The sequence below is a fragment of the Dendrobates tinctorius genome, unplaced genomic scaffold (genome assembly GCF_039654945.1).
Source record: "Dendrobates tinctorius isolate UK_male_01 unplaced genomic scaffold, ASM3965494v1 ptg000070l, whole genome shotgun sequence".
Taxonomy (NCBI): domain Eukaryota; kingdom Metazoa; phylum Chordata; class Amphibia; order Anura; family Dendrobatidae; genus Dendrobates; species Dendrobates tinctorius.
In genome coordinates, this window is record NW_027361738.1 from 59,443,938 (window position 1) to 59,470,970 (window position 27,033).

The 27,033-nt window shown below is 42.3% G+C and overlaps 1 protein-coding gene across 7 annotated transcripts in view; it reads right to left on the reverse strand.

Annotated features, from left to right (window-relative positions):
- Positions 1 to 27,033, reverse strand: part of SVIL (supervillin) — a 239,617-nt gene that overhangs the window by 162,544 nt on the left and 50,040 nt on the right. For 6 of the 7 annotated variants that reach the window (XM_073581710.1, XM_073581709.1, XM_073581707.1 and 3 more), the window contains exon 1: positions 3,008 to 3,035. In XM_073581710.1, the coding sequence (XP_073437811.1) occupies positions 3,008 to 3,020 (13 nt within the window). In that variant the 5' untranslated portion in view covers positions 3,021 to 3,035. Of the gene's footprint in view, positions 1 to 3,007; positions 3,036 to 10,289; positions 10,356 to 27,033 lie in introns of those variants that run through there. The other variant, XM_073581705.1, reaches the window with a different exon arrangement.

A 27,033-nucleotide genomic window follows, 5' to 3' on the forward strand; every position in this document is an offset into this window, starting at 1 on the left:
AATATTAGTTAACAGTCGACATCTGTAGATGATGACACAAAGGAGACAGCTTTTATTGTGTTTTAGAGCATTATTTTAACCTAAATGTAATAAGATTTTGGTAAATTTTTCTTCACCAACTAGGGGCTTAAAGTGCTAGACTGTAAAAGAAAAATTTGCTATATAGCCAAAGTAAAGCCTCCATTACTGCTACAAGTTATCACACACTGAACAAAAAAGACGCTCATTAACTAAAAGTTTTGAGAAGAACCAAACCCTGAAGCGATCAGGAAGCCATTATCCCCTAGTGCTGTCATATTCCAGAACTTCAACCTCCATGGAGGCTCAGAAGTACAAGGTGTTCAGTGCTCAGATACATGGCCGAGGTAAGGAGGCTGAACACTGAACAAGACTCGGAAAGTGAAACATCAAGACTGGGCCAAGAAACACATGAAGACATTTTTCAAAGTTTTGATGGACTGATGAGATGAGAGTGACTCTTGACAAACCAGTTGGATGGGTGAGTGGCTGGATCAGTATTGGGAACAGACCTCTACTTCTACTCAAACACCAGCAAGATGGAAGTGAGTGCTGCTATGGGATGGTATCTAATATGAGCTAGTTGGATCTTTTCAGGTTAAAGATGGACTCAAAATCAACTCTCTAACATAGTGAAAGAAGACACTTTCTTCAAACAGGAAAAAGTCTTCAAGAAAACTGTGATTTGTCTACAGGACATTGCTCCATCACGGCATCGAAGACTCCACTTGCTCGGCTACCAGTAAAGGCCTTAAAGAATAAAGATACGGCCCCCTCCTCTCCTGACCTGAACCCTACTGAGAACTTGTGAGCCTTTCTTAAATGGGAGATTTCGGGGAAGGAAAACAGTCAGCTCTCTGATCAATGTCTGGGAAGGTGGGGTTGGTGCTGCCCAAAAAGTTGATCTTCCACAGATTAAGAAACTAACAGACTCCATGGTTGGAACTAATGGCTGATATTGAAAAGAAGGGGGACTATCTTGGACACTGATTTTTTCTGAAAGGTTAGAAATATATTTTTGTACATTGAGTTATTTGGCTATTTTCCTCAGTGTTAAAGATGAAAATACACAATTGAGATGGGAAAAGATTTTGTTTTTCATTTAGTTGTATAGTAATTCTGCATATTAGTAGTTGCCCAATAATTCTGCACACAGATATTCTAACAGACAAAACCTCACTGTTTACTTTCTAAAATATACACAGTTTTGGATTGCTCGACAGATCTGTAGTTGTTCAATGATAACAATCAAAATATAAATTGCCTAATAATTGTGCACACAGTATAGTGGTGACGGTTAGTCAAATCTTCTTCATTCACAACATGGCAACTAGTTATTTTCACCTCCTAAAATATATATATATAAAAAAAAACCCCTCAAAACATGGATTGTCTCCTACGGTGGTATTAAATGGTCACATAGCTGGTCAACAGGAAAGTAGTAGGTCAATTGACAGCCGTCATGCTGAAGGCTGCTGATCTCGGATATTACTTAAAAGAGGTTGTCCATCAGTTTTACATTGATGGCCTATCCTTAGGATAGGTCATCAATGTCTGATCGGCTGGAGTCCGACACCTGGTACTCCCTTCGATCAGCTGTTATGGGTGTCGGCTGCCGCTGGCCGGAAGTACTTACTGCAGAAAAGGCCGTCTACTTGTAGTGGCTGCCACAGGGTACTACACATGCGTCTCCTATTGTTTTGAATAGGAGGCGGAATCACAGTGCAAAGCCCGGCCATTACAAGTAGACAGAGCAGCTACGCAATTAAGTACTTCCGGACAGCAGCCACCATCATCGAAAACAGCTGATCAGCGGGGGTGCCAAATGTCAGACTCCAGACGATCAGACATTGATGGCCTAACTTAACGATAGGTCATCAACGTGAAAGTAGTAGACAACCTCTAAGTAGAAGCCGCACTTCACATATCAGCAGGAGTGCTGGCCACCATTATCCTAACCGTATATATGCAAGTTTTCAGCTTCCTAAAATTAGGATAAAAAAGTCATTATCTCTATTAAAAATCTGTAGCTTTTGATGAAGATAATTGTTAAACAGAGAAAAAACTATTGAGCAACTTAACAAGATAATGACGGTAACAGGAGAGAGAAGTCTGGTCTTCTTTACTGCCCCATTCAAAGGGCAAACATTTTATATGGGTGATCAAACATTTCTAAAAGTTGCCCAAGTAAAAATTTTGGCTGCCTTGGAGCACTTGACCCTAACCTTTCTGATCTTGAGGGCGATCTGAGAAAGTCGTTAACCACATCCAGCTCCCACGCCCCTCAGTAGTGGCAACCAAAGCCCCCCATTATGGGTATAATGATAACCAAAGTTCTTCCACAAAAATCAACCCAAAACAGAATACCAAGATCTAGGGGTTCCCACAGTACCCCCCATTTAGTATTCTCACATCAAGCACTCCCAACACACTGTCACATCCAGATTCAAGTAGCTACCCTGACAGGTAGTAACATCTTGTCTCCAGTGTACTTGCATTATCTCTAAACCCCCAAGACCAGTATATGTGCACCCAGATCTGCCCTATGTGCAGGGCTATTCACAAAATTCACCATTTTGGAGATGTGCTCTTCATGCCTATTTGCTAGATCTGGAGCTGCCAGAGAGCCACAATTCATGCAACATGTGGCTCCCGATCTATAGGTTGGGGACCCCTGGTTTAAAAAGTGCGGGAGGACGAGGGCTGGTGAAGCATCACAACATTATCAGTTGACAGTGATCCCACTACATAGTCATACCCCAGGAAAAAAGTAAAATATGAGAAAAGTATTTCCAGTGTGGTCTTCATCTGGGCCTCAAAACTGGTATGGGGAATATTATGATCACTTAGACAATGTCAGCTAAATGCCATTTACAGGAGGAAATAAAAGATATAGTGCATAGAAATACATTATATATGCTTAGAACAGTTCCATACAAAAACCAGAAAACAATAGCCATAAATTAGAAGAAAAAGAAGAGGCCAGTACCCCGACATTTCATTGCATGATTTCTTGTGTTGTGGATTGTAGCTTTGTTGGAGTAATATACTAAATAGGACAACATGAAAAGGTAAAAGAAATGGTAAAGAATATATTAAACACGCAATAGACTTATACAATATACTACGCGAAAGTAACAAAAACAAAAGACCAATAACAAAACGCGAAACTTTGTGAAGTTTAGCTCTATAATAAAGCAACATATGCAAAACAAATTCCACATGAAGTCCTTCAAGTCTGACAATATGGCTGCTATTAACACGCAGTTGAGACCAAGGAATATAAAAAAAAAAAAAAAAAAAACAACCAGACATCAGAAATACCCTAACAATTAATCTCTTTTCCAAGCAATATTTATTTAACATGACAATAGGAAACAGAAACTTAAGCATACTTACACGTCACAAAACAGACTTGCTTGATTAATTCCTAGAACCAGGCATCCACTTTCAGAGTAAAAGAACAAAAAAAAAAATAAATAAATAAAAAAAGTTTCAAGCAAAAAAGCCAAAAGCAAAAACCTTAAAAAGTACAATTAAAAAAAAAAAGTAGAAAAAATAACGAGGTCACTCCCAGATGTGAGACGAAGCGTGATAATGAGAGAATATTAATACGCAGACATTTTCTTCGACTGTTGCCAAGAAGGTTCTAAGAGGAGTAATTTCAGACGGCAGCTAAAACGCACTCGCACCAGACATGTGACCAGATGACAATCCCAGCACTCCCTCGGAAAATTCTGAATTGGCTGGAGAAAAACTTTGGAAAGAAGTTTTCAGATTCACTTAGCAGAAAAAGGCTGAATTTAACAGCGCCGTCTTTATCCATGCCTGGGTTTGCCCTCGTGAAATTAGTGAATTGCTGCAACCTCCGAACACTCTCAGCCAAATGCAGTGTGGTAACTTAACAGACGAGCGACCATTTATGGCTCGGAGAGAGGAGCACATGCTCTGGGCTAATCTACCATAAATAGCTCTGCAAACTGCTGGGATCAAATCAGCTGTTCTCATATTTACTGCCTGTGGCTACTGAGCCCAATTAGAAAGTCAACATTTTCATTGTATGGTTAGGAAGCATTTATGTTTTTCTGGAGTCAATGCTCAGTTTAAATACTATTAGTCAGAAAGGTCGACAGGTGACTGAGCAGAGAAAGACTTGGTATCCAGATACATGTAAATCATTGCTACGTGCCAAGGTGTATTTACATGTCACAGTCATACTGTACTTATTAGGTGTCATTTGGGCAAAAGAGCCATAATTTTTTCTCTTTTTTTAATTAAAATTAATAAAACATCACAGCTTTTAATACCTTGTGCTAAAGCTAGAACTGGATTCAAGAAATGGGAAACATACTGTAAAACCTGACTGGCTGGCCCTCCCTCCTTCCTTCCTGGACCAGCCGGCCATCCCTCCTTCCTTCCTGGACCAGCCGGCCCTCCCTCCTTCCTTCCTGGACCAGCCGGCCCTCCCTCCTTCCTGGACCAGCCGGCCCTCCCTCCTTCCTTCCTGGACCAGCCGGCCCTCCCTCCTTCCTTCCTGGACCAGCCGGCCCTCCCTCCTTCCTTCCTGGACCAGCCGGCCCTCCCTCCTTCCTTCCTGGACCAGCCGGCCCTCCCTCCTTCCTTCCTGGACCAGCCGGCCCTCCCTCCTTCCTTCCTGGACCAGCCGGCCCTCCCTCCTTCCTTCCTGGACCAGCCGGCCCTCCCTCCTTCCTTCCTGGACCAGCCGGCCCTCCCTCCTTCCTGGACCAGCCGGCCCTCCTATCTTTCCGTCTTATTCATTTCAATTGTAGGTCTTTTTGATAACCATGTGGCCTGAAAGACGCTATTACAGTTCTCATGCAGTTTAGTCTGAGACAAGCAGTGTCCCCAGTGGTATGGAGGGCCGGCCCTCCCTACCGGACCGGCCGGCCTGCCCTCCCTACCACTGGAGACACTTCTGTCTTGGATTAAACTGCATGAGAACTGTAATAGCGTCTTTCAGGCCACATGGTTATCAAAAAGACCTACAATTGAAATGAATAAGACGATTCAAAAATGTTTATTATCCTATAGTGGGATTTGTACACAGAACTCATGTTGACATGCAGCCTCTTTATTCCCTACTAGGTGTTTTTGAAAACCTGAAGTAAAAAAAAAAAAAACTTAGCCTAAGGCTATGTTCACACTAGGCCTTTTTGCTGTGTTTTTTCTGCAGCTAAACCTTTTTGCTGCATTTTTGTCACGCTACATTTGTGTCTTGTGCATGGTGATAAAGTTTAGTGTAAAAAAAAAAAAAACATTCTATTTAACCAGGCTTTGACACAAAACGCTGCAAAACCTGCATTTTTTGGTGTGGATTTTCAGTATTTTTTTCACCCAGTAATTTCAGTGAGTGAAAAACGCTGAAAAAAAAAAAAAATGCAGAAAAAATGCTAAAAGTAGTGACACTATTGTGCAAAAAAATAAAAACATGCAAAGCACAAACTCCTGATTAAAAAAAAAAAATCAATCTGTGTTCATGAGATTTTTTGAAATCTCAGACTATGCTGGTCTGTAAAACACAGCTGAAAATTTGCATAAAAAATGGCTAGTGTGATCATAGCCTGAAACACATGAATAGCACAATTGGTTTTACAATAGAAGTGAATAGGAAAATTCTCAACAATTATTTACCGTATAAACTCGAGTATAAGACAAGATTGTCAGACCATTTTTTTAGGCTGAAAGTGCCCCTCTCAGCTTATACTTGAGTAATTGTCCCAGGGGGTCGGCGGGAACGGGGGAGCGGTAGGAGCCGGCGGCTGTCACATCATACTTACCCCCTCCTGGCGTGGTCTCTGCACTCCCCTGCTTCTCAGATGGTCGCCGACACCTCTTCCTGTGTTCAGCGGTCACATGGTACCTCTCATTAAAGTAATGAATATATATAGTACATTCATTATGCCATGCATACAGGAGGCGGAGGATGGGGGAACCATGCATACAGCAGGCAGAGGAGCAATGCATACAGCAGGTGGAGGACAGAGAAGCCATGCATACAGCAGGCGGAAGATGGGAGGAGCCATGCATACAGCAGGGGGGGGAGCCACACATACCAGGACAGGGATGATGGGACAATGCATACCCGGCTTATACTCGAGTCAATAAGTTTACCCAGTTTTCCGTGGCAAAATTAGGTACCTCGGCTTATACTCGGGTCGGCTTATGCCATTTTTCCATAAAGTAGACCTAATACAAAAAATGTACATCCTCTTAGAAACGCAGTCTCAAACCTTACTCGAGAACAAAACAGCTCAGATTGTTGCGAGCTACATTTAGCGGCCCTCTCCCTCCCCCCAAAGTGACACCTAGAGCTTTCAATACAGATATGACAACCGGTGCTTCCCCGCAGAACATCACCTAGTGCCCTCCTCCCTTATAAGCAGTATACCTACGTCCTAGGGGTTCCCACTTTACCCAATTCGTCTGACGGCCATATAAACTTGGAAGAGGATCACAGCACAATGTTTGTACTGGCCACTGGCCCTCCCGACAGGAGTGCGACAGCAAGCATCTCTATGCAGCCGTCATGCTCCGGTCAGTAGAGCTGCTGCCCAGTCCATGAACTGTTGCGATCCTCGTTCAAGCTAAAACGGCCATATAACTCTACCCCAACAGTGACTATCATTCTCCCCTGAGCACCTCTGCTGATTGAGAGATTACACTTGACAACAGGCAGCAAGTTACACAGAAGGGATGCACTTTGTGGTCGGCACTTTTTAGTGCTTTTTCAACAGTAAAGGAATACTATATTCAGATTTCTCATTTTGTAAATTATCAAATGAAATCAAATTTTATAGTGATCATTTAAGACATTGCACAGATTTATCAATAATGTCGAATTCTTTGACTGTGCAAACTTAGACCGTACAGTATTAAATTGTGCCAAGTTTTAAATGGTTTGAGCCCACAATTTGAGCCACCAATTTGCTGCACAATGTGGCACGCTAGATCGCTCACCTTTCCCAATAAGTCATGTCCTTTAATATGACCAGCTATAAAAAGTGATCAAAACAAACATAGTGCAAGTCACCAAATCAACTTTTTAGCGCATTTAGCAAGATAAGTCTCCCCTCTAGTATTCATATACCAGCCCCTTGGATTCTAACCGGCGGTAATTCTGTTTACTTTGAGACAATCCTCCATTATTCCTCCTGTAAATAAGAAAATAAATTGGCAACCGAGACAGTGTTTAACTACACCGTAAATTGACATGAGACTTTAGGATTAGTGTCCCTAGGAGCGGGTTATAAGTTACACCAATACCTTTCTACCTTGAGCCCATGCACTTCGTTACCGTAACTTGTAATTATGCATGGTTTATGCTCCAGAAAAAATAGTAATCCTTTCAGTGAGTGTTACTAAATCATCGCTGCAAGGAGCCAAAGAGCGGAAAGGGAGGAGGGAAACTGCAGTCTCCATATAACAGACATCTAAAACAGCTGTGCAAAATAGGCCCCGAATAATTCAATGAGCATTTCATGGATCTGATCCCCTCCGTGTGTATTATTGTATCCTTCTCAAAAACACTATCTGTTTTATTCATTCTCCATGACAAGTTAGCAAGATCAAAAGTTCATGAGAATAAGGAAGCGGCAACATAAATGGGCACAGAAAATAGCAAAAAAATTTTGAAAAAAATAAAATGAAAATTTAGGATACACGGCACCGTGCAGAACAAAAACCCAGACATGAAACAAGAAAGTCAATATAAAAGGGCATTCCCAAATCCATAAATGAGGCCATTGCTAGGATACACGAATCACTACATAACCTCTGGGACCCCCCCACCGGTCATGAAGGAATGAAAGAGGTTGCCAGTCTGCACAGACATGCACTCCAGTTCTCCGCACAGATATGCAGCTCTCACTTGAAAAGGAGTTGATGGCCAGGAAAACCCTTGTACAGAGAAAAAAAAAAAAAAATAATAATGAAGAGGACACAGAACCTTATTCTCAATATCACAGGAGGTCCAACATTCCCCCTTCACCCTTAGCAATTCTAGTGATAAGCCGTCAATTAAAGAAGCCCTCCTCCTCCCATCAAAGTTTTTATTCTCTTAATATATTGCAGTCATCATATTATATAGCACTGTGTACCTAACAATTGCTCATTTTGCCCTTCTACCCAGCTAATTCTTCTATTTTTCCATTAGGTCTATGACATCACGTGATTAAAAACCGACTAGCTGACACCTTCTAAGCTCTATGTAGAAACAGGAGGTCAATTTTCCCCGTAGGAGTCACAGGGAAAGTCCCTGGCAGAGGGAAGCAGCTGAGTCAGGAGTTGAGGGGGATGATAAATGCTGGGACAAGAGACTTCCTGTTTCTACATAGAGCAGAGAAAAGAGAAGAATTTACAGGGTAGAAAGGCAACATGAGCAATTGTAAGAAGACAGTGCCATATATTTTGATGATAGTTGCAATACTCCAAGAGGATAAAAACTTTAATGGGAGTAGTTTTACTAAAGATGGGAACAACCCTTTAAAAAAAAAACAAAAAAAAACCAAATCGAGGAACACAAGACTTTGCATTGGGGGTCTCCACAGGTTCTTTCCACAAGTCAAATATTTTGCATACACCATTCAATTCATAGGGGACAAATTTTGGGGAACATATGATTTTTTTTTTTTTTTAATGAACCCGCTCAAGCACAAGGTCTAAAGATAAGGGGAGGCTTTATTAATAGTCCTGCATTGTGTCAGCACTATGCCACCATCGCTCCCCTGTGCAGGTGATCGGAAACCTTGCAGTACGGCTCAGCCTCCTGCTATACCAGAGCAGGGCAACCTGGCAAGTTATCCTGCACTGCGAGTCTGCGACACATGGAGTCCCTATGACTGAAGAATAGGCATGTCTGTACGGCAATACATTTGATCCTCCATTATACATTAGAATGTGCAGTCAATTATTAGCCTCAGAGGCAAAAAGGTATAACACCAGCACAATATTAGAGAATGGAACAATAAGGGTCCTTTACGAATGAGCCCCCTGAACGGATTTCAATTTTTGGTGGCTGGTAGAGGCTGTGCTAGTATAGTCCGTAAAGCCCCCACTGATTTAAACAGTGACCAGATGATTGAAGTCTATGGCGGCCTCCAGACTTCATCAGCAGGCCCATTGGAACACCTGATATTTTTGGTTTTCAGGAGTGATAAGCCACTGACCAGGAAATCTGGCAGTGGCTTTTGCTTTTCACATATGTGTGAGGAAGTCAGGAGAGGTAGTTTACTAAATAAACGTTCAGCAGACAGCCATCTTGTGTATGGCCAGCTTACCTCCTGCTATATTCCTAGTTATCACTTAATATTGGTATTAAATTACACACACAATGTTTGATGCAGTCTGTGCAGTTTTCAATGAAGTTTTTGGAGCCAGAGTCAAAAATGGGTGACTTTTTCTGCACGCTAAGTGATGAGGGAACATGCTTGGATAAGGTGTTATCTCAGCATGCTCGTGTACTAATACAGTATCTTCGGCGAGCTCAAAAAATATGTTCGAGTTGCCGCGGCTGCATGTCTCGCGGCTGATCGACAGCCGTAACACATGCAGTGATTGCCTAACACACGGGAAATCCATGCATGTGTTGCAGCTTTCGAACAGCAGTGAGACACGCATCAGCGGGGGACTTGAACATATTGTTCGGGCACGCCGAATATACTCCAAAGCACCCAAGCATGCTGAGATAACACCTTATCCGAGCACATTTGCTGATCAATACAAACTAACAGAAGTTCTGCTCAGTTGGAGCCTATGATCCAGCTCTAAATATCACCGCATAATGATGCTCTAGTCTAAACATGTCAGAGGGAGAATATGGCCATGTGCACAGGATGCCATCACAAAGCAGTTTTTGATGTAATTTTCCAAAGCCAAAAAATGCAGTGATATTACCGAGGTTTTAGAAAATCACTGCAAAAAAAAAAAAAAATTATCACAAAGTACCGGCACAAAGTAAACACAAAACAATCAGTGTAACAAACTCGTGGGTAACAGGCTATATTGCACAAATAATCAGAAACAGCCGAAGGAATAAAGAACAGCCATTATGCTGCAAAAGTACAAAAGAAATGTAAACGCTGCCTAAAAGTGAAAAGTACACCACACACCAGAGCCCCGGGCCACCTGTCACACCGAGTCCAGCACCCATACTTTTTTTTTTTTTTAGGGGGGGGGGGGGGACCGCTTTGTCAGCGCCTGACAAGTTTTTGACAAGGTTTGCAGCTTATAAGTGCTGGTTTCTGAACACTTACTGTTCTCTTTGCCTGATGGATGCTTCTTTAAAGTCCAAATAGCAACCATCCATAAAACGGTGTGATCTGAAAAATAGAAACGCAATAAGAACAAGTTAATATGGTCCCTCCACCTGTGCCATTAGCTCTGAAGGTATTCGTCTCACAAAATTAGTATATAAATCAAAAAGTTAATTTATTTCAGTTCTTCAATGCAAAAAGTGAAACTCATTATATAGAGTCATTACACACAGTGATCTATTTCACGTGTTTATTTATGTTAATGTTGAGGATTATGGCTTACAGCCAATAAAAACTCAAAAGTCATTATCTCAGTAAATTAGAATATTTTATAACACCAGCTGGAAAAAATGATTTTGAAAAAACTTTGTTTATAAATATGCACCCCATCATATAGTAACTATAAAGTGTAAGGTAATCAAGAAAGGGCAACTATATCAAAATATCAAATGCCAGGGCTGTGGGGTCAGTAAGCCAAACCTCTGACTCCTTGGGCTCAATACTGAGCATGTACATAAAGTGCAGCACAGATTCATCTCATCTATGACTCCACAGCACTGGTCACTACTGAGCATGTACATAAAGTGCAGCACAGATTCATCTCATCTATGACTCCACAGCACTGGTCACTACTGAGCATGTGCATAAAGTGCAGCACAGATTCATCTCATCTACGACCCCACAGCACTGGTCACTACTGAGCATGTACATAAATTGCAGCACAGGTTCATCTCATCTACGACCCCACAGCACTGGTCACTACTGAGCATGTACATAAAGTGCAGCACAGATTCATCTCATCTATGACTCCACAGCACTGGTCACTACTGAGCATGTGCATAAAGTGCAGCACAGATTCATCTCATCTACGACCCCACAGCACTGGTCACTACTGAGCATGTACATAAATTGCAGCACAGATTCATTTCATCTATGACCCCACAGCACTGGTCACTACTGAGCAAGTACATAAAGTGCAGCACAGATTCATCTCATCTACAACCCCACAGCACTGGTCACTACTGAGCATGTACATAAAGTGCAGCACAGATTCATCTCATCTATGACCCCACAGCACTGGTCACTACTGAGCATGTACATAAAGTGCAGCACAGATTCATCTCATCTATGACTCCACAGCACTGGTCACTACTGAGCATGTGCATAAAGTGCAGCACAGATTCATCTCATCTACGACCCCACAGCACTGGTCACTACTGAGCATGTACATAAATTGCAGCACAGATTCATTTCATCTATGACCCCACAGCACTGGTCACTACTGAGCAAGTACATAAAGTGCAGCACAGATTCATCTCATCTACAACCCCACAGCACTGGTCACTACTGAGCATGTACATAAAGTGCAGCACAGATTCATCTCCACTACGACTCCACAGCACTGGTCACTACTGAGCATGTACATAAAGTGCAGCACAGATTCATCTCCACTACGACTCCACAGCACTGGTCACTACTGAGCATGTCCATAAAGTGCAGCACACATTCATCTCCACTAACATCCTGAGGCATGCACAACTTCCCTTTGGAAATCCAACTCATCCATACAAGTCTATTGGTGACTGTAAAAATCAGATGATATACTGTGGCATCCATTTTTTTCAGATACATGGCAATTCTGTAACATACGAAACCGAAAATTGTCTTATAAATTAAAAGCTGCAAAAAAAAAAACAAAAATGGATTGCACACGGATGACAAGTGAGAAAAAAAAAAAAAAAAAAAAAAAAATTTACCCACTATTCTCGATGAAACTCAATGATTTTTTATAGTCGAGTGAGCCTACATTTTAAGAAATTCAGTTAACAGAGAGGGACACTTAGTTTTGGTGAAAACTGAGAATTAGTGATGAGGGAACGTGCACTAATAAGGCGTTATCCGAGCATGCTCGGGTGCTAACCGAGTGACTTTGACGTGCTCGAATAATATGTCCCCGCAGCTGCATGTCTGTTCAACAGCCGCAACACATGCAGGGAGCCCGTTTGTTAGGCAATCCCTGCTTGTGTTGCGGTTGTTGAACAGCCGTGAGACATGCAGCTGTGGGGACTCGAACACATTATTCGAACACGCTGAAGTCAGTCTGTTAGCACCCGAGCATGCTCAGATAACACCTTATCCGAGAATACTTGGTCATCACTACAGAGAACGCTTACAGTGCCAGTCTCTAGCACTGGAGGACCAGGCAGTCCAGCCTTACAAAAACAAGACCATGGACCATATTCATCAAGACTGGCGTTGAGCATTTACTGCAATGTTTCCACAGTGATCGCAGGTGATCAGTGGGGGGTCCCCTTTGTGATCAGGAAATTTTAGTGTCACAAGGATGGCCGGTAAGTGTATGTCAGGATCGATTCATGCTCTGCATCCATTCCTGGTAAAGCAGGTACACTTGTTTGTGAATAATAACTATTTATGTGAAGGTAAACAAAGATAATGTGTGCAGTTTCATAAGTGAATGACAAATTTTGAATAAAGGTGAGTTTTATTATAGTGTATAATATTATAGGGAAAGGCTAGGAAATTAGGATAGAAGACAGTAGGAAAAGTTAGGAATTTCGGAAATCCAGTGGAGGGCAGTGTAGACCAGGAAATAGCTAGTTACAGTAAGGTAAGGGTAAAGCACAGATGAGAACAGCCTCCGGTAGGGTTTTTTCCAGTTGAGTAGGGGGCAATGGTTATGTAAGGGGAAGCATTTCCTTATTTTAGGGCGATATGGATGCAAATAGAGTTGGAGTTAATGTAGAAGAGCAGGAGGAGTTCAGGGCCAGTAAGCTGAAGGTCAACAGTGAGAAAAGGAGACAAAAAGGAGGAAAGAATCAGAATAAATGAGAACGGCAGCGACCAATTCCAGTGAATTATCCCTTAACGTCCGAGCCTACGACCTGAAAAAGGTATGGAGGAGCCAGCCTTAATTACGTTCCAAGCATGGACAACGGGCGGGAATAAACTGATAGGAAGCATTTCATAGAAAATGTGGAGCCGGGCGGGACATCCCTGGGGCAAGACAAGCCAGCAGAGAGGGAAAAATGCAGGCTACAGAGACTTACCACTGTATCTTACTGTATTGTACCTGTGACCAAAACGGAACTGAAAAAGTGAATTAAAGCTGAGTTTTTGAAAAGGAGACAGGAGTCTGTTCTGGACTGTGTGCCTGCATCCGGAACTGGGACTGTGGAGAGGATGGAGTACTAGAAGAAACCGTGAGTGTTCTCCAATACACACACTACAAGACAGACCAGACATCATTATTTGTGGGGTGCCAGTGTATGGAGGAACTGCAGCCCCTCGTCACGACTACCCCCCTGGCCACCGCACAGGCCCAAAGCAAACAATCCTTTTACCCAAGATTTGTATTCTTTAGCGCAAAGCAATTTTTTTCACTGAGCTCAGAAACAAGAAGTGGAAACGATTACTGGCAAAGATTAGTGTTGGACGCATTTACAATGCAAAAATGGTCTGTACCATTGCCATGAATTAAATATGGGACCATCCAGATGTGAAAATTCACGTTCCACATTGCTTCCCCCTGTAGCCATAATACAGGTTTCTGCATACAAACATTACATAACTATAAATGTACCATGTACAAGTACAAACCCACACCACAAAAATAATGGAATGTGAAGAAACAGAGGAGCAATTTGTTCCTATAAATGGGAAAAATTCTACTACTTCGCTGGAAGAGTGGCAAAAGAGTTATTACAGTTTTGTTAGTCTAACACACAAAGATGTATCTGATGAATCTCAGAAGACTTAAGATAGATAACCCATCTATACAATAGTTCATCAATATTAACTTGGTTGGGTTCTGACTCCCATCTCCCTTACCAATCAGATGAATGGGGGAAAAAAAAAAAAAAAAATTTAAGACACCGATCAGCAAAAGCAGCACAGCGCCCCAGATTATGTACTGGCCCTGAATGGTACTGCAAGCAGTCTCCAATATAACTGAACGGGAGAAGCTTGCAGTACCACACTCAGCCACTGCGATATGTATGGCGCTGTGCAATTTCTGGTGCATTGCAACCCATTCAGTAGGAAGCCAACAGACAGATATTGATCGCTGATCCTCAGTGCGAGCTTGTCATCAATATCATCGCCCTCCTTTACAAAACAGTCCAATATCACTGCTAAAAAAATGTAAGTGCTGATTATCTGGACACTTCCTATTGGGAACCGGTCATGTAAAACAAAACAAAACAAAAAAAAAAGTTAATGGCATTGTGATACCATACGGGCTCCGCACTGTGAGCCCCACTGTTGGGAGAAAGTGAATTTTATGCCTCTCCCCCGGCAGTCTCGCTCTCAGCTCTAGGGGTGCGACCGGCGTGGTTCCAGACACAGATCCGTGTATAGAGAGAATTGGCTGTAACTACACCCTGGCACTGACTGACAGCAGCACAGCAATAAGGTCGGCTGTCAGTCAGTGCTGCGGCTCACACTATGTACTGAGCACTCACCGTCAGGCCCTCCATGCATGTGATGTGCAGTGACACATGCAGCTGATTACCGGGAGCGCTCCAGGTATCCGGGTTCCCAATGCAGATATTCGGGTAAGCGCTATAGCTATTCAGATAAGGAGTTATTTGCTCATCCCTAATCACAATGCTATTAACCTATAGTTTAACAGTTTTTTTTTATGAAAGGGTCCCTTTAAAAGGTGGATCTTATTTTATGGAGCACGCCGCACCCGAGCCTCTCCAGTTCCTCTAGAAGTGTGCTCATGATTGAACGTTCAGACCAGAGACATTTATTGTGCTGCTGGCCTGAACTATGCATCCTCCAACGCGACTATATGAGGCAGATTGGCATCAGAAGAGCACAATGGCTCCGAAGCATCGTCCTGTATCTAGCCAGCTTGAGAGCAGCACTTCCAAGTTCTACTGGACAGAGCTTGTAAACAGAGATGAGCGAACCTGAACTGTGGGGTTCGTATAGGCATCCGGTGCTGAACTCCGAACACTGACATCTCCTGGAAGTACGTTTTAGTGTTCGGCGTTCCGGGCGAAATCCGGGAGGAGGGAGAGAAAGAATTCAGGTTCCGATCGATTTCTATGGGATTCGGGACCTGGTTAAAGTTCGGGTAGAGTTCTGGTACAACACCGAACTTTGGACTAAAGTTTGGTCGAGCCCAACAAACCTCAACTTCCATGGGTCTGGAAATAGCCAGATAACTAGGAGAGAGAAGCATTTTGGAGAAGCACGTGCGCTCTCATATTTACCAGTGTAATGCATTTTGTACGGGTATAAGCGACCAGCGCGTCTAATTGCCATCAGCACGAATGGCCTTCAGCAATATGACATATGATGGTACTTGACCTCCAGACTAGTCTTCTTACTACAGTTTACAAAGAGCTGTCTGTTTCAAGATTTCCTGCAGATGCAAAGTGTTAACATTGTAGACTTCTTTGAGAATGTACAAGATCATAGAATCATAGAATGTTAGCGTTGGAAGGAACCTCCAGGGTCATCGTGTCCAACCCCCTGCTCAATGCAGAAGTCACTAAACAATCTCCGACAGATGCCTGTCCAGCCACTGTTTAAAGCCTTCCATTGAAGGAGAACTCACCACCTCTTGGGGCAGCCTGCCTCGCTCATTGATCACCTTGATAACAGACCCGCTAGTGAATTAAGCCATTTACCATGTAGATGGACATTTTTTTTTTTTTTTACACTCACTACAATTGCCTTGAAAATGGAAGCCCCTGTGATCGGTGGATCGATGCGTATTCCAGTTTCTGACATCAGGAAAGGCGGAGGCCGGCCACTGCGGCGGAATCTAGTGCTAAATGCTGCAAAGAGAAAAGGCTTCTGGAACAAGCTGCGGATCGTCAGGCATTTTGCACAAAGACAGCACTGCTACATTGTTATATGAGCAAATACACAGAATCCGATGAAAGCCGCTTTGTGCCTTCGCCATCATGGGCACCAGTGTATTTAGGATAGAGATCACAAATATGCACGAGCCTTAAAAGTGTAATCCACCTTTATGGACCGTTTGTTTTAGCCCTAGACACATTAAAAAGGTACAAGGTTTTTTGTTTTTTTTTATTATTTGGACCATTTGCCTTCTGTAGCCGCTAGATATTACATTTCTATGGCTGACTGCTGAATGAATGCATTGTGATTCCACAGACCACATCAAAAAGTTGAATGTGTTGTGAAACCATGAGCATGTAAAAGACAACCATCACAAAGTCGTCAAGCACAAAAGAAAAAAATATATTTTTAGCCCAATACATTCATTAGAGAAAAGACGAGAAAAAAAAAAAAAGATGGACACCCCCCCGCTTTAAAGTACACTAGTCATTTCAACCTAAACCAGATTAAAAACCTTGCTGCCCTCAATTCCACAAGGTAAAAGGGACTGTCAGCACAGAGTGCTGAAACCAAGTATAGGCGCTCGGTGCACCATGGCGGGGCCAGACATTTAAGTGCACCTTCCCACTAACTTTGCTCTTCTCTGGCTCTATGAAGGCAGGGCTGTCAAAGAGATGGGGTGGAGATAGAGTGAAGGTGGTGCACTTGAATGATTGGCCCCGCCACAGTGCACCAAGCGCCTGTACTTTGTTTATAGAATTATATGTGCTAAGAGTGCCTTTAAAACGGCTTTTGGTGCACATAACCAATCTAATATGTTGAGATCTTTATGCCCTGTAGCTGGCCATCCACATAATTTCAGCGAGCATCTCCTATTAATTAGCATTCTGCTGGCAGTATAGGGACTAGAATTTTTTTTCCCCCAACACTTTCGAGCCTGCAATGCGCTTTCCATTGTCCAATAGATTGCCTGGCTGGAACTATAAGTCAAACTCTCTCTAAGACTTCTCCCGTGCTTCCCCCATACTCTGGAACTCCCTGCCGCAACACATCAGACTCTCACCATTAACGGAAACCTTCAAGAAGAACCTGAAGACCCACCTGTTCCGACAAGCCTACAGCCTGCAATGATCCTCGGTCTACTGAACCACCGCACGACCTGCTCAACCCTCTCCTACTGTATCCTCACCCATCCCTGTAGACTGTGAGCCCTCGCGGGCAGGGTCCCCTCTCCTTATGTACTTGTGTGTCCCTTGTCTTACACATGTTTACTATACTTGTCTACATTTTCCCTTTTCACATGTAAAGCGCCATGGAATAAATGGCGCTATATAAATGCATAATAAGAATAATGCCTGTGCAAATACAACAATCGCAAAAAGGCCTTCTGAAATAAGTGTGAACAGAGCCCAAGTGCGATACTGGCTTTATGTTTGCACGATCTTAAAACTTTGAATTTGTGCCTTTGCTTAAAACATGGAACCCACTTGTGTGGTTCAATTTGCTCCCATTTTTCAGAGTACGGCTAAGGCTGTGTGCCCACGTAGCGTTTTTAAGCGTTTTTGATGCGTTTTTCAGGGTCAAACCGCATCAAAAACTGTTAAAAAAGAAGCATCCCATTCATTTAAATGCATTTTGACCTTTTTGTGCCAATGGATGCGCTTTTTACCGCTAAGGAAACGCTTAGCGGTAAAAAACGCAGCATGTTCATTAATTTCCGTTTAGGTCCACGTTTTTGGCTATTTCCTATAGTCCAAAAGACGCGTGGAAAAAAACACATCAAAAACGCGCAAAAATCGCGGAAAACCGTGCGGGAAAAAAAACACGCGTTTTCTGGGAGGGAGAACCAGTTTCCTGAGCATTTAAAAAACGCAACGTGGGCAGGCACATAGCCTAAAGGTTATGAAAACACAACAAGCATCAAGAGCTCGGTATTACTCAGCTGCGGTAACATTACAGCACAAACTAACTTGAAATGTCACCAACAACACTAGTAACGTGGAGCTCAGCCACAGGAATTTACCAAATACTCAGACGTTAGTTCTAAAAACTAACCAGGAAAATATTCAAGCAAAGGGAAACCCACAACGTTGAGATGTAAGAAGCCGACACGGAGCAGAGGGACAATAAAAGCGCAAGTTAATTGACATCTAGAACCACGTAATAGTAAGATGTACAGTGGGCTTGTGTGTTTGGCACTTGTACAAAAAGTGGGTCAGATTCTAAACCGCTAAATATGCTCTAAAGAAACCTCCACCATCTAAGATAAAATCTAACTTAATACATAAGCCAAAATACGGACACTGAAAATTAAAGTTTGCCAAACTGTACTTGTTTTTTATGCCACTAAAATATATCCCTACATTTACACGCACGCTGCTGAGGACTAAACCCATTCCTATTTTGTACTTGGGTGCAAAAGAGTAAAATTTAAAAATTTAAACCGTACCAGTCATTTCAAGTGCCACGTACGCACATATAGAATAATACTATCTGGCCATTACAAGATTGTATCCAGCAATTTCACCAGTTTTCTTGTGTCCGAGCTAGTGGGTGTAGAATAGCCGCAGTGTCTCCCATACACAGCACACAATGCCTCATATCTATGTAGCACATGCCAAGAAGCAGAAACCATACAAAGATCATCATACAGCAGTACTGAGCAACGTAGCTGTGAATCCTTCTCTGGAGCAAGATAAAACACTTGCTACTATGGAGCAGAAAGACGGACGTATAACTCGTGTGAGGATTGAATTCCAAATCTCGGACTGTTCTCCTGACCATGTGTTTTTCTGTCAAGCTGTCAATCATTGCACGAGTTTAGCAGCCGTCTGTCTGCACCGTAAAGCAGCAACACTACCTGTGTGTCTCTAGGTTCACCTATATAGTGGCTCATTGCTAAGCAGTATGTCGAGGTTTTCATTGGAATCAAGGAAGAAAAATAAACCTGAATCCAATGGAGCCATTTCACTTGAACGCAGCAGATGAGTCCAGGTGGACACGGCACGGCCTCCGTCCTGATACTATTTAACAAATACTAACCATTATTTTAATCTTTATCTCATAAATCAATAGCCCATAAGATATTACAAAGCTGATTATTTTCATATCAGAGAACTCCGCTTCTTTAAAGGGTTGGCTCGAAACCAAAGTTGAATTCCATCCTAAATGTCTATTTAATTTAGCAATCAGTTCGCTTTTAATATACTTGAATTCAAGATTTCCTGCTAATTTTTTTTTTTTTTTTACTTCCTTCCGCCGACGTTTTGTTTGAGAATCCCATTCTAGCTGGCATACTTCAATTGGAAGTCATGAAGGTGCCGCACTCCCCACTCTCAAGCGAAGATCACCAGTGACGTGCATTTCAGGGACTGGGCTCTACTCCACAGGCATCGGTGGTCAGTTCTGACGTACTCTGTGTGCAATCACTGATCACAGCTGATGTAGAGCTCATGTGATTGGATAAGGTGTTATCTGAGAATGCTCGAGTGCTAATAGAGTGACTTTGGCGTGCTCGAACACTATGTTCGCGCTGCCGTGGCTGCATGTCTCAGGGATTGGCTAACAGGAAATCCCTGCTTGTGTCGCAGCTGTCGAACAGCCGCAAGGCAACTCAAACATATGATTCAAGCACGCCAAAGACATTTAGCACTCGAGCATGCTCGGATAACACCTTATCTGAGCACGCTCGCTCATCACAGCGCTATCTATAGTCTTCTGAATGTGTAGTTATTGTGCGCTCCTTTCACCAGTTCCAAATGAGAAAAGTGAGACCACAGATCAGCCCGGGCCCCAGAAACAGACAGAAATCGCCCTCAAACGACAGTTGCACCAACATTTTTTTTTAACCCACATATTTAAACTGTTTCAGGAGAACATGCAGTAAAGTGTCTGCCTCTAGCACCTTCATCCCCCCTCCCCTCTCCATAGAACCTTATGAGCACCAACTGTCCTCTATCTTAGTAACGTGAAAATCTGTCTTCACTGAATACAGATGTCAAAAGCTTTTTAAATTCATTCAGGAGGAGAAAAAGAAACGGATTTCTCTGAAAAGATAAATGGTATTATAAAGTTGCTTATTTTCAGATGTACAATAGATTTCTGATCTAAACATTAAACTGACAGTTACTCTTTAGTCACCTTTTTGTGCCTCCCTGCAAAAGATGAATACTGCCAAGAGAGAGGCCATACAGAGTCCATAGAGAACGCATTGGTGCCTTTCAAGTGACTGGCACCTTTGGAGCTCCTGTTGGAATAGTTTTTCCAAAAGGATTCTGGTGGAAACCCTGATGTAGTGCTAGAGGTAAAGCCCACGGTGTGTGAACGTAGCCCAACTCTCAAACTTTAATCCCCACCTCCATAACGTTCAGTAGAAAACTCATCTGAACCAGCACCACAACCACCAGTGTACACAGACTAGAAATGGTCAACAAAAAATAAAAATTATATTAATATACACACACAGACCAATATATATGTTGTTACTTTGACTAGGTTATCAGGTTTGCATCGTACCTTTCAAAACTCCCAAATGTAGGTTTGGTGGCAGTGATGGGGTGGCAGTGATGGGGGGTAGACCAGAGAGGATACAGAGTTTCTTATATTTGTTTATTCTAATGATTTAATCAATGTTTGACGAAACCGAGAGCATAAAAGAAAACAGAACAAAACAAACGTTTACAATAAACAACTCCGCTGAAGGAATGTTCTATGCAGCTTTGTTCTTTCCACAATGGAAAATATGTATTATAGTCAGAGTAGTACAGTGGCTCCACACAGCATCGCATTCTCTCATAATGGGGTCCAGTGGGTTTCAGTCAAAGTCTTGTAATTTTCACAATCGAGATGCATGCTGCACTAGTCCGGTCATCAGGTGTGACGGACTCTCCTAATGCCGGGTCAAACAAGGCATAAAGTAAGGTGAAAGGAGTTTCCTTTATTATCTAGGCCTACCGCTTGGTTACCCTCTACGACAGGGCGTCCAAGTCCTGGCGTCTCAAAGAATTCACAGCTGGTTCCACTGCTACACAGATTGTGCTTCGTGCTTTACACCTCGGCCTAAGAAATAATAAAAGTAACCTACTTTAACGGGACCATTGAGAAGTTGGAACCCATTTATTTGAGGCCAAGAACACTGGTCGGCTAAGCTATCCTTTATGTATTAAAAAAAGGTGTTTTTTTTGTTTTTTTTTTACATTATTAGAATATTACCTAACAATGTATAAAGGGCTGGATGATTTCCTCAGTACACAACATTGTGGGTTATAGTTCCTTTAGTGACAATATGTATAATTGGTGGAGAAAAGTTGACCTTGATGGACCCAGGTCTTTTTTCAACCTATGTAATTCTGTAAACATTGAAAAGTCTAGATATAGCACCCAGCATAAAAAAGGGAACCTGTGATTTGCAAGCAGCTAATTACTAAAATCGGAAGTATACAGCCATACCGCTACCTTCATAGGTAAAAACGTGTTTTCAAGTTACCTTTGCAGTCATCTAGTTTTCCCACTTTTATACTGTTGTCACCTCATTCTTTTTATCATCTAATTAGCTCCCTAACAATTTGCCCCCCACAGCTGCAGTGATTATTGCCCCCCAGTCACTGTGCCTTTAGTTAAAGGATGAGAGCATTTTATCAAGGTGCTGGATGGTTCATAAGATTAAAGAGAAAAAAAATGCCCAATGCTACAAAAATTTTAAATGGGGGGAAAAAAAAAATTCTATCATTACACTAAACATACTACAGTTGTACATTTGCTTTCTGCGTTTGCAGCACATGGAGAATACTATGCAGTTTAATCATTTATGAACGATCATCACCTCTGGCCCTCCCGACAACACTTTCCTTTAGCTAGTGCGATAAAGGCAATAAGACCGGGACCATCACATTGCTGTGTTCTTATAGTGACACCCAATGGATACTCGATAGTGGACACATCTGCAAGACAGCAAACGGCGATGGCCGACATATAGGAAAACCAAATGTCGCATCCTATAAAAGGACAGAATCTCCCAGCGTGGGCAAAACACAAATTAGCAAACTAAAAATATACAGGGGCGAAGAAAAAACTGCTTTGTATTACTGTACATCTTACTGTGGATTCAGCACAGGCTCATCGAATGGGGTGAAATCCACTGTGAAAATACACAACATAAACTGGCATGCTGCAGAATGACAAGCCGCACTGCAGCTCAATTTTTTTTTACATATTATTTCTGTTCAGTGTGTGGACAAGACTTGGTAAAATGTATCTTACTTTGCCAAAGGGGGGGGGAAAAAAAAAAAAAAAAAAAAATTTAAAGGGAACCTGTCACCAGGTCTGATAAGACCATCATCCTTTTAGCCCTGATATACAGCATTCTATAAGGCTGAATATAAGTAGCCAATCAAACCTGCAAGACAAGAAAAACTTTTTTTTTTTTTTTTTTTTTTTATTATACTCACCTGCAGGGTGGTCCGATGGGCGTCGCTGGTCTAGGTCAGGTACCGCCTCCTCTTCTTGCTTCATGTGGATGACACGCGTCCTACGTCATCCACACAGTGTCGCCCGGCATCGAGCTCCTGCACAGACGTACTTCTCTGCGCTGACAAGGGCAGAGCAAAGTACTGCAGAGTCCAAGCACCGGGCCTCTCTGACGTTTCCCGGCGCATGCGCACTGCAGTACTTTGCTCTGACCTCGACAGGGCAGAGAAGTACGTCTGTGCAGGAGATCAATGCCGGGGGACACTGTGTGGATGATGTAGGAGGACTAGTCATTCACAAGAAGGAGGATGGCATTGCAAGAATAAGGGAGGCAACGGACCAAGACCAGCAACGCCCATAGGACCGGACCGCCCTGCAGGTGAGTATAATAAAAGTATAATATACTCACCCCCACAGGTGAGTATATTGGAAAAAAAAAAAAAACAAACGTGAAAAACTGATACGACTTGTCCCTTTTTCTCCCCCCACTTATAGTGCTCAATATTGGGCCTGGTCTTCAGCTAGCTAAAACATGACTGCAAGTCACACAAATATTTGGGGTTGCACAACACATGTTAGAATCATAGAATCGTAGAGTTGGAAGGGACCTCCTGGGCCATCTGGTCCAACCCCCTGCTCAAAGCAGGATTCGCTAAATCATCCCAGTCAGATGTCTGTCCAGCCTCTGTTTGAAGACTTCAATTGAAGGAGAACTCACCACTTTTCGTGGCAGCCTGTTCCACTCATTGATCACTCTGTCAAAAAGTTTTTTCTAATATCTAATCTGTGTCTCCTCCCATTCAGTTTCATCCCATTGCTTCTAGTCTTTCCTTGTGCAAATGAGAATAAAGTTGATCCTTCTACAATGTGACAGCCCTTTAGATATTTGTAGACAGCTATTAAGTCTCCTCTCAGTCTTCTCTTTTGCAAACTAAACATTCCCAAATCCTGCAACCTTTCCTCATAAGACAGGGTTTGCAGACCGGTCACCATTCTGGTCGCTCTTTTCTGAACTTGCTCCAGTTTGTTGATGTCTTTTTTAAAATGTGGTGCCCAAAACTGGACACAATATTCCAGATGAGGTCTGACCAAAGAGTAGAGGGAAATAATGACTTTACGTGATCTAGACTGTATGCTTCTGTTAATACATCCTAGAATTGCATTTGCCTTTTTTGCTACTGCATCACACTGTTGACTCATATTCAGTCTGTGATCTATTAGTATACCCAAGTCTTTTTCACATGTGCTGTCACTTAGCCCTATTCCTCCCATTCTATATATGCTTTTTTCATTTTTATTGCCCAGATGTAGTACTTTGCATTTCTCCCTGTTAAAAACCATTCTGTTAGTTGCTGCCCACTTCTCCAGTTTATTTAAATCTTTTTGAATCCTCTCTCTCTCTTCTCTAGTATTAGCTATCCCTCCTAGCTTTGTGTCATCAGCAAATTTAATCAGTTTACCCTCAATTCCTTCATCTAAATCGTTGATAAAGATGTTGAACAATACAGGGCCCAGGACAGAGCCCTGTGGTACCCCACTTGAGACATTCTTCCAACTGGATGTGCAGCCATTTACGACCACTCTTTGGGTCCGATCACTAAGCCAGTTATGAATCCACCTAACAGTTGCCTTGTCCATTCCATACTTAGTCATTTTTTCAATAAGGATTGTATGAGAGACTTTGTCAAATGCTTTGCTGAAGTCAAGATATACTATATCTACAGCATTTCCTTGATCCACCCAATCAGTGATACCATCATAGAAGGAAATTAAGTTAGTCTGACATGACTTATTGGTTACAAACCTATGCTGTTTAATCACTTCATTCATATCCAGGTATTGACATACATGTTGTTTAATAATTTGTTCAAAGATCTTTCCTGGTATAGAAGTCAGACTCACTGGCCTATAGTTGCCTGGGTCCACCTTCTTCCCCTTTTTGAAGTTAGGAACAACATTTGCTCTTCTCCAGTCTTCTGGCACTTCTCCTGTTCTCCAAGAATTTTCAAAGATTATGGAGAGGGGGTTCAAAAATTTCTTCTGCCATCTCCTTCAGTACTCTGGGGTGTAATTCATCTGGACCTGGAGACTTTAATTCATATAGGTTAGCTAAGTGTTTCCTCACTAACTTTCTGTTTATAGATATCCTGGATTCTTCTATTCCCTTAATAGGACAGTGAATAACAGTTGATGTTACATTTCCTTTCTGAGAGAAAACAGATGCAAAATAGGAATTTAAAAGTTCAGCCTTCTCAACATCCTGTCTTACCATTTCATCATTTTCATCCTGTAAAAATCCTATAGCATCTTTGACTTTTCTTTTACTTTTGACATATCCCCAAAATCCTTTATTATTGCTTTTGACATCTCTTGCAAGCCTCAATTCATTTTCAGCTTTAGCTAATCTGATTTGTGCCCTGCAGGTTCTGCAGACAGCATTATATTCTTCTTTAGATATGCCTCCCTCTTTCCATTTTATAAACATTTTTTTCTTCCTTTTTAGCATGTGCTTAAGTTCTGTGTTCATCCACCCTGGTTTCCTTAAATGCTTCCTATTCTTCCCTCTTTTCAGAATTGTTAACAACTGTGCTTTGAGAATTTCATTTTTCAAGATTTCCCATCCTTCCTGGACATTTTTGTCTTTAAGGATATCCAGCCATTGGATCCCTCCAATTCTCTTTCTGAATCCCTTAAAATCTGCCTTTCTGAAATTTAACCTTAACGTCTGAGTCTTCACAGGTCTTCCGCCTCTAGTTATCCAAAATTCTAAAATAGCATGGTTGCTACCTCCTAGGGTCCCAGCCACTTTTACCTCCTCAACCATTTCCTCCCTGTTTATAAGGATTAGATCCAAGGTAGCAGTTCCCCTTGTTTTCTCCCTTACCTTTTGGAAGATAAAGTTGTCAGCAAGAGAGGATAAGAATTTCCTTGACCTGTTAGTTTTGCCTGAGAGAGATTCCCAACAAATGTCTGGATAGTTGAAATCTCCCATGACAACTATGTCATATTTTTTGGAGAACTTAGCCATTTGATGCATAAAGAGTTCATCCATATCTTCAGGTTGCACAGGCGGCCTGTAGTAAATGCCTACAATGGTGTCCTTTCCATTGTTCTGTCCTTGTATTCTTACCCAAACAGTTTCCACAGAACTCCCAGTCTCTGAAGCTTCAATCTCTGTGCAGATATACGCGTTTCTAACATACAGTGCAACACCCCCTCCTCGTTTATCAAGTCTGTTTCTTGCAAATGAGTTGTATCCTTCTAGTCTTGTATTCCAATCATGTGTATTGTCCCACCAAGTTTCAGTGATTCCAATGACATCATATTTCTTTTCCTGTGTTAGTAGTTCCAATTCTCCTTGTTTGTTGCCCATGCTTTGTGCATTAGTATAGAAACATTTTAGTTTGTGATAGGTTTCTCTTTCTCCAATATTTTTATTAATTAGATTCTTTCGTCTTTGTTCTTCCTTTCCACTTCTAATAGCAGAGTTCTCAATAGCATTTTTCAGATGTATGGCTTTTTCTGGTCTTTTGCTTCCCTTCCCATGTTGTTCTAGTTTAAAGCTCTCCTTACAAGTGTAGCAAGGCGACTTCCAAATACATGCTTTCCAGTCTTCGTAAGGTGCACCCCATCTCTAGCAAGTAGTCCATCGTATAAGTAGTTCACTCCGTGATCCAGAAATCCAAATCGTTGCTGACGGCACCATCGACGTAGCCAGTTGTTCACCTGCAGAATCTTATTCCACCTCCTTGTTCCATGGCCATCCACTGGGAGGATGGAAGAGAAGACCACCTGCGCTCCCAGTTCTTTCACTTTCTTGCCTAAGTCTTCAAAGTCTCTGCAGATGGTTTCCAGGTCGTTTCTTGCGGTGTCATTTGTCCCCACATGTAGTAGCAGGAATGGGTAGTCATCTGTAGGTCTGAAGAGTCCTGATATCCTGTCAGACACATCTTTAATTTTTGCACCTGGAAGACAGCACATTTCTCTTGAAGTTATATCCGGTCTGCAGATAGCGGCCTCTGTTCCTCTCAACAGGGAATCCCCCATGACCACCACTCTCCGTTTCTTCTTCACAACATTTTTTTTTCTCCATCCAGGAGGACTCTGAATGCGTACAAGGTTGCTGTCTGTCGGCAAAGTCTTATCCTGATGTATTTCTTCATCGTTTTCCTGCGTGAGAGCCTGGTACTGGTTTCTGAGCAGTATGGGTGCTGACTGCCTCCTTATCCTCCTGCTTCTCTGGGTCACATGTCTCCATTCCTCTGTTTCTTCAGGTGCACTTCGAATTTCTTCTCTTTCTGTAACATGAAGAGATAATTCTGCTCTGTCCAAGAACTCTTCACCTTCCTTAATGATCTTCAACGTAGCTAACCTCTCTTCGAGATTTTGCAACTTTTCCTCCAACAGGGACACAAGCTTGCATTTGTGGCATGTGAAG